Here is an 8,851-nt window from a genome sequence, read left to right on the forward strand (position 1 = left end):
TAATGGTTTTGTTGGCGCTTCGATATTCTCTTTTTGTGAGATGAAATTGTTTTATATTTTTCTCTGAATAAATCAGAATATTTCTGAGAAAAAATAATTTTCCGCACTCTCGCTAGTTCTTCTTTGCTTATGTATGAATTTAAGCAATAACGCCTCCAGAGAAAAATTGTTGATTCGGAACCACTGCCCAAAACGGATCCTATTGTTTTTATTACTTATAAAACTTAAATACCTATATTGTGAAAATGGAAATTTTCGCGATGTCAAAATTCTCGCTGTGTTTTTTTAGCGTTGAGTAAGTAAACACGGTTATAGGTTATATCCAATAGAAACATAGATCATTATACATATTTCAGAGTCATCGCCAACGGGAAAATTTCCAAACCACGATCAGTTTGAAGAGTTGCAACGCGAACATTTCCACACGCGAAACATTTCAACTTTAGCAGTATATAAATATCAACTATTCAATAACTAAGAATACGAATGAAAATGAAACAAGATATAAATTAAACACTCAATGGAGTAGACAATGCACACTTGCTGACGTAAATTGTCTGACACGCAATATCTATTTATAAGGAAGTTCACAGCCCTTTTAAATTACCGTTGGCAGAGCCTACTCCAGATACCAGCACGAATGCACATACCAACATTCAATTCAACCAACAAGTCTTATCTATTACAAATGGGTAGGAATGTTATTCATTGATGCATATTAATGAAATAAAAATAGACAAGTGCAACAAAAATATCATCACTAACAGAGGGTTTAATTATACGTTTAATGATTTCAAGTTTTGGTATTTCTGCTTGTCAGGCAATTTCATTACGTAACTACACAATTAAAAGGGTGTCTGCGTTCTTTTCCCGTGAATCGTTATAATGAATAACTGCTCCACTAGATTTTCTGTTTATATCAGCAAAAAATCTTCACAATTCTCTCATATGCTTGCAGTCCTTGATGCCCGGTTTCGACTTTTTTTGTGTCCTGTAGCTCCCCTTAGGTCCTTAGGTTCCGCTCCCCACTAAGCCTTATCGCCCAGGTTAGTTCGTATGTCTTAACCGCGTCCTCGTAAGAGCTTTTTATCAGTGATTGGTCGTTGCTTCGGACGGCTTCTATAAATGTCTTCAGCTCTGTGCCGTAGGAATCGCTTCCCTCAAATGTGAAATCTTTGTCCTCGTCACGCTTGCCTTTCTCCATGGAACGCACGCGCAGAATGCAGGTGTCTCGGTATGGTTCTAATAAAGAGAGCTTCAACCCATCCATCTGCACATCAATGTTTGCTTCGTATCTGTTACCTGGCAACGCAATCGAATGCATCAAAGTTCCAATGCCTCCATCTTCGAATCGCCAGTGACTCATGGTTACGCGTGGGATTCTTTTGCGTAGCGGAATATCTTCCTCCGCGCCTAGCGGGACATGCGCGATGTTTCCGGCTCCACTCCGGTCATCTGCGTCAAGCATGAGAGTGTGTACAGTCGATAAATCAACGTCTCCGACAATGTGCCTGGCCAGGTCACAGAAGTGTGTGGCCTGCTCAACTATTGGGCCGCCACTGAGGTCAGCGTTATACCAATACTTATTGGTCATTTCAGTGTAGGCGAAGTAATAACGTGCGTTGAAGGCCATTACCTTACCTCCGTGTTCTCTCATTAATTCTTTCATTTTAATAACTGCAGCGTGGTATCTGCAAAAGTGAAAGCGAAACTATTTGTAATATAACATATGTGAAGATGTAAAGATCATGATATTAATCTCTTAGATATTGCCTAAGGGTTGAACTAAACATTAACTTCAAATAAATTACGTGACCATGTATTTTTAAATATTTCAACTTTCAAAACGAGCGTAGAAATAAAACAAAAACAAACAAAAAAACAAAAAATACAAAAATGTTATTTTCTTATTCGCCTTGAGGAGTCTACCATCCAACGTTTAATTGAAAGCATAATTCATTCTGTATGTTAAATTTTATGAATGTCAACATTTGGAAATATTTTCAGAATAGCATTGCGAACAACAAAATACACCAGCAGAAACCTACGTGATCGGCAGTATAGATGTTAATAAATCAAGTTTTACGGATTGTTTATAATGGCAATTTTATTTTATTTATTCATTCCATATGAGTATCTTGTATCTCTCATGAATAGTAGAATGTTATCCGATATGGTTCGATTCAATAAGGCGAAAAGTCATAAACCTGAACATGTATCCCACAGAAAGGACCACCTTGGATTCCACCACAGCCTTCTGCACAGCCGCAGCGTAGAACCGGAAGTCGTCAAGTGGCAGAACCGACATGGGTTTCTCCATGAATACGTGGATGCCTGCCCTTACGCACTGCAGTTCTAGATCCTTTTTGGGCTCGAGAGAGCCCCGTGCCATCGGAGGAACTCCTATGAAAACAGCGTCTGGATTCATGGCGATGAGATTAGACAAGTCGGCCATTACCCGACAGTCCTTGTAGAGGTGGCCATGTTGTGACGTTAACCGTGTCTGCAGCCTCTCTTCCGCTTTCTCCGTGTCCGGATCGACGATTCCTATTACTTGTATTCCACCAAGACGTTCAAGACGGGAGGCGTGGTCCCAGGGCACGTGCCACCGTCCAAAATTGACATTACCGGCTCCCACAAAGCCTATCCTTAATGTTGTTTTTGACATACCTAAAATAAAAATACATCTATGGAATTGTGGGATCGCACAACGTATGATAATAGCTTGCGGACATCTGGGCGCAATATGAACGAACGAACGAAACGAACGATAAACGATATATGTAAAAGGAATGGCTTATGAATTATTTATTTTTCATTTATATATGCATATATACTCCATGTTTTAAAGTGTAATGTCATTTATTAGCAAGATCAATAAGCGTATCTGTTTTTTATATAATTTATAAATGGATATTTATTGATCTTTGTCGACACGTGTCAAATTTCGGACACGATCTCATTCATGCATAAGGATGCCAAGCCGCGTTTACAATCTACAGCTTTTGGTTAGCCGGATCACCTCAGTCAGCGAGCTGTGAAATATCCAAGTGTCCATAGAAACTAAAGACCAAAACAAACGCAATAAACGCATATGTAACGTCCAGCTGTACTTTGAAAACGGTTGTACATGTATCACCGACCATCTCTATAATCAGAGGTTATCGTCGATACCAGTTAGGGCAAAACACACAGTCACTTATTCAAATATTCTCTCAACCTGGTCCAGCACTTGAAATGTTAGATCGCATTCTTGAAACGTTTACGGTATTAAAAATGCTGTGTAACTTGCATTTTGAATTTGGATGCAATACAAAAGATAATTATCAGATGTCCATTACCTAGAATATACCTTATTCCACATGAGTCTTCAAGATTGTTTTCCAATTCAAACATTTGTGCGATTTGGTTTGGTTTCAATTTGTTTAACGTCCTATTAACAGCTAAGGTTATTTAATGACGTGCCTCTCTGTGTGTTGTGTATGCTTGCTTGCGTGTGTGTATGCAGGAGACGGGGTATGTTGCTGTGCTTGCCTCCTTGTAATAGCGCGAATCTGATGCCAACTTTAAAGTATTAGCTCACTGAAACACCACGCCGAAGGCACACAGCACAGCATTCCGCCCGGTCACATTATAATGAGAACGGGTGAACCAGTTGTTGTCATTATCCTTAATGCTGAACGTTAACCATTTTAAGGACATTGATATTACCATAAACGCACAACAGGCGAATAATTGCTTATCACACGATTGTGCATACCATGTGCAGACGATGAACGCACCGTGTGTGATATCTGTGTGCACACAACTGTATTCTGTGTAAAATTGAAAAGAGGCAACACAACCCTTTGCGAGTTACGTTGCCAGAACAGTTTGAGGCAAAAACACTTGTCCAGATGTTAGTTTGACATGAAAAGTCTCTGAATTTGTAAAAAAAAAAAAAAACAGTACAATGTTTGGGGTGTCGACGCTATGACGCTGCGGAAATCAGTCCGGTAACCTACAAGACCTTGCTCCAGCACTTCCGCCAGAATAGTTTACAGGCCCAATTTAAGAAGAATATGTTCATTCTCATCATAACCGTGCAGAATTTAATTACAGATATAGTAAAACTAATTATATCTTATATAGTTCAGATATCAAGACAAATGTCCAAGAATGAATAATCTCTGAAGAGGATGTTACAAATGAAGCCATAGTGCAAGGGACTATGATCGTCAATAAACTAGTAAAATAAATTGTGTTACCTCAATGAATGGTTTTCGGTGTTGACTACCTCGCTGTGAACTGCATGTGTATATAAAGATTCTAGTCTTATCGGCCCTTGTAACGAGATAAAGTCTGTGTGGTCTTATCTCATTACCAATGTATTCCTATTGCTAGACAGATAATGATAATGGTGTGTTGCATGTTTAGGCATTAATTGCAACAACAATCTATAAACGCACAGGTTAAATTCTAAGGTTATCAATTATGTGCTTTTGTTGAGGTGCATATGTATTTATATGAACCTGAGAAAGTTATATTGACCGAGACAAAGTCGTGTTCAAAACACTTCTTAGATCAATATATCCACTTATTCACCGAAATAAGATGTCTTTAATGGTTATATTAGATGCTAGCTAATGTTTAAACCATTAAACAAGATGGAGCGTATGGACATTACTCGAAGACAAGTACTACATTCGGCAGAGAGAATTGTCACGTTACAATTTAAATGACGTCATAATTGGATACTGATTTGCTGTTTCTAAAATTAAAACACTGTGTAAATATCACAAATCACCGACCTCCATGTGATAACGATCCAACCAATGAGGATGTAAGGAAAAGATTAGTTATCTACTTTTTTGTGTTTTAAGATGACATCTACTTTTTAAAATACATCAAGTCAACATTCTCTTTATGACGTCATTTCGGTTGTAACGTCCAAATACTCTAAGCCAAGAGCGATACTTTTCTCTTAGTTCTCATATGTTCCATCTTTTATTGATAAAATGCCACATAGTTTCATCTCTAATATAACATTACAAAGGATTTTTATTTCAGTGAATATATTCATATATATACATATATTTGCATAATATTGAACCAGGTTCACGTAACCAGATATTCACCTCCAAAAGGTTAATAATTGAGATTAACATATGGACAGATAGTTATATCTCGACCTCCCCCTGTCGCCGTATTGCCAGGTTAGTTCATTAGTCTTCAATGCGTCTTCTCACAAACTCTCGATAAGGGTCTGCTCCCCCTAACGAACAGCTTTGATAAACGTGTCTAGCTCTCTTGAATAAGTGTCGTCATTTTCGAAAACGAAATCCTGGTCTTCGTTGGGATTTCCGCTCTCTAGACTTCGGACCTTGAGTATACGTGTACTCTCGTACAGGTCTATCAGCGAAAGTTGGAGACCGTCCAACTTAACGTCAATATTTGCTTGGAAACGACTTCCGTGCAAGGTTACAGAGTACATCAAAGTGCCAAGACCACCATCTTGAAACCTCCAGTAACAGAGTGTGAAACTTGGGATCCGCTTGCATTGGGGGATGTCGTCCTCAGGTGATTCATATTAGCGGCCTCGCCCTTGTCCGTGTCATTCATCTTTAGCGTGTGTAGTGCCGTCATGTCTATATCCCCGACAATGTATCGGGCAAGGTCACAGAAATGGGTAGCCTGTTCAACGATTGGTCCGCCAAAGAAGTCCGAGTTGAACCAGTCTTTGACGATTCCCTCTGTGTATGCGAAGTAATAGCGGGCGTTGAAAGCTATCACCTTACCGTCATGTTCCGCAATTAGTTCCTTTATTTTCAGGACGGCAGTATGATACCTGCAAACGTCGATGAGAAAATCTGTTTTTTAAACCATACAATGTTATCAACTGCAAAGAAAGTCGACACTATGTCAACATGCTAAACCTGATTTAATAAACTGGTAATACATACAAACAACAAAGTTTTTAAAGGGTGAAGGGAATGAAGAAATTGACTGAAAAGAAAACAGATATATACAAGACAATGTAGGGATGATAAACCATTGAACATATCCTTAATTTGGAAATAAATTATGATTTGCGATAACTGAATTTCCAAGTTAATTTGCGAAAAGATGATCGTGATTCGCATATCAAGGAACATATTGTTGGAAGTTGTTTATTTTCTCGAATATGTCGATTGAATATCAAACCCAAAAGAAGGTATTCGAGAAAAATCGAATATCTTGGAACACAATGATTAATCGACAAGAATTCAGAGACCTAGCCCTGACACATGTTGTCCTTTTCGTATTTGTAAAAGTTTAAGAGGATGCAATGCGTCTCAAAAACACCGCCAAACTGTGTTGGCCCAACTGTTTAATCAGATTACATACGCGATTTACAATAGCAATGCTTCGATCCCCAAACGTCAACTAAATGAGGATCTAAACATTAATAATGGCAAATCCGTTTGGCCCCGAACAGGTTTTTATCCCACGTAAAATGAAGGGAGGTGATTTCTTTCAAGAAAAAGCTTATAATGTTCTAGAGGAAGAAATAAATCACTTCCAGGACAATATCTCTACAGTGACCGAATTTCATTATTGTGAACAATTATCAATTTATTTGACCTTTTACAACCTTCATCACACTAAATAAAAGAATGATCAGCATAATAAATCTTGACTCGAAACATTTAAAAGGACAAGAGCTAAAAGGATGACAAAAATATTACAGGGTGGTCAAAGATCAAGTCAGATCATCATATTATACAAAATATTTTCATCGGCAGGATATATGATTATGAATAAGTATTCTGTACCTTCATATAGAAGAAAATATGTCATTGTCTATTGATAGAAGAATGATTAAATCCTGTAATGAAAGAACTGCTGATATTATATATTTTGCATCAAAAAAGTCACCAACTTGCGTCTTTGGGTTATGCTTGTACCAACAGTTGCAGTCACGATCACCAGTGATACAAAAAATGTTTAGGTAAAAAAATGTTCTTGTGGCTGTTTTAAGTGTCTTATGACAAGATTTAATACTGTCTAAAAGGACAACAAAGTAAGGATAGCGACATATTATACAAAGAACAATCTGGTTGCAGTTCGGGCAGGAAAGTTGTTATAACACTTTTGTGTAATCTCAATGGTTAAAACAAATCTCTTTGTTAAACACATCTTTTGGATTGAGAAAACAAAAGGTAGTGTCTGGTACTAACGAACAGAATAGGAGTTCTACAAGATGTCAAATAGTTTTTATCATGTAATGGAGCTTAGACCTATTTGTCTGTAAGTTTTATACACACGGGTGAGAATGAATAAGCCTTTGGTAAGAACTAGAAAACTAGAGAAGATATATGGTACCCACTTCCTTTTGTTTTGTATTTTAACAATAAAAACTATAACTGATATATTTTTATTGAGATTCATTCCTTATCATATATACATACAATTATGTGTATTTCCTACCTGAACATATACCCAACAGACAGGAAAATGTTGTTTGCCAGGCACGCCTCCGCTACTGCGCATGCGTAGCGGGAGAACTCTTCCGGGGGGCAGGATCGAAAGAGGCTTCTCAGCGAACACATGTAAGCCAGCTCGTGCAAATTCTAGTTCAAGATTCCGTCCCTCTTTTTGGGAGCCCCTGTAAACTGGAGGAATTCTGATGAAGACCACATCCGGTTGCATTCACAATAGCTCTCTGTAATTAATAAGCAGACGACAGTGTGTGTACATGTGTCCATGCCAGTCGTTCCTTTAGTACCTCGTTACTCCGACAGGTGTCGGGGTCAACAATTGCAATCAAATCCAGTCCATTAAGTTACTCAAGGCGTGACGCATGATCCCCTGGTACTTCCGGTCTGCCAAATTGAATAGCTCCAGCCCCCACAAACCCTATCTGGAGGGTTATTTGACTCATAACTGCACTTATGTAATATTCGGAACTAGAATAAACCACGCGAAATATATTTCTATGTCGATATTGTAATACCGAATGGATGACCTAGGTAGTTTGCTCTAACACTGAAAATGTCACGTATTGTACATCACTCACACATATACGACGTTTAGCTATTTACAAGTACTTAAAACACATATCCTTGCATACCTTTGTTTGTACTCTCCTACACACACACACTTCAACAGCCTGATGTAGAAGAGACAGAGAGGTCAAAATATAACGGAATATACAGGTAGATAAGCATGACTGACCGGTTAGCGAATCACAACCGCGGCCAGGCTCAGCTTCTAAAATCATTTTTGGGTACAGTTACACCTTACGTTTTAAGCCATGTGTCCATGACTTTGGACTTCAAGCTTTGTTCCCCTCCTGTACTTGATATACTACCTGTGTTGTGTGATTCGTCATCGGTTTAAGTCTTGGTTTGCGTATAGGGTTATCTATGCGACTGAGCAAACTATTGCAAATTGTCCCCGTCTTCCTCTGCGGATCTTGCAGCTACTTTACCCTCTCATGCTACGAAACGTACAAGATGTGGAGCGGGTGTTTCCACATCTATGGCTCTTGATTGTGCCTTCAGATCAGCGTCTTGTTAACTTGTTAGTAGAGACAGACCTGAACCTTGTCATGACTTGTTCATCAAGCAATATACAAAAACGTAGACGGCTACATAATTGTTATAATGATAAACGTGAAGTTTTGTACTGCATCTTCCACCTTTCTTGCCGTCAAAATCATTGATATTAAGTTTCAGTTTATTTACATGGCCAGATTAGTTTTCCTCTGAACGGGTAGCGGTTTCCCTCGGTATGTGGCATGCGAGAGCCAGTCGAAGAGCTGGAGAGACTGCCACATTTCGTCAATTCATCACAATCATCAGAAAAGTTATCATCTGTATCAATCTGT

General features: G+C 38.5%; 1 protein-coding gene across 1 annotated transcript; it reads right to left on the reverse strand.

Moving 5' to 3' along the window:
• Positions 1 to 760: 760 nt before the first annotated feature.
• LOC110455697 (uncharacterized protein UNK4.17-like) lies at positions 761 to 4,322 on the reverse strand. The gene is made up of 3 exons (XM_021505985.1): positions 4,248 to 4,322; positions 2,208 to 2,670; positions 761 to 1,691 (listed from the first exon to the last, which is right to left on the reverse strand). Exons 2-3 carry the CDS (start codon positions 2,666 to 2,668, stop codon positions 1,004 to 1,006), a joined length of 1,149 nt encoding a protein of 382 aa, XP_021361660.1. The 5' UTR covers positions 2,669 to 2,670; positions 4,248 to 4,322; the 3' UTR covers positions 761 to 1,003.
• Between the last annotated feature and the right edge of the window lie 4,529 nt (positions 4,323 to 8,851).

Source organism: Mizuhopecten yessoensis, unplaced genomic scaffold (genome assembly GCF_002113885.1).
Source record: "Mizuhopecten yessoensis strain PY_sf001 unplaced genomic scaffold, ASM211388v2 scaffold8361, whole genome shotgun sequence".
NCBI lineage: Eukaryota > Metazoa > Mollusca > Bivalvia > Pectinida > Pectinidae > Mizuhopecten > Mizuhopecten yessoensis.

What these genes read in the sequence shown, in the direction of transcription:
- LOC110455697 (XM_021505985.1), bottom strand. Translation starts at nt 2,668, where the DNA reads ATGTCAAAAACAACATTAAGGATAGGCTTTGTGGGAGCCGGTAATGTC. An exon ending in TCTGTGGGATACATGTTCAG is followed by an intron (nt 1,692 to 2,207) that starts GTTTATGACTTT and finishes TCACTTTTGCAG; the next exon opens with ATACCACGCTGCAGTTATTA.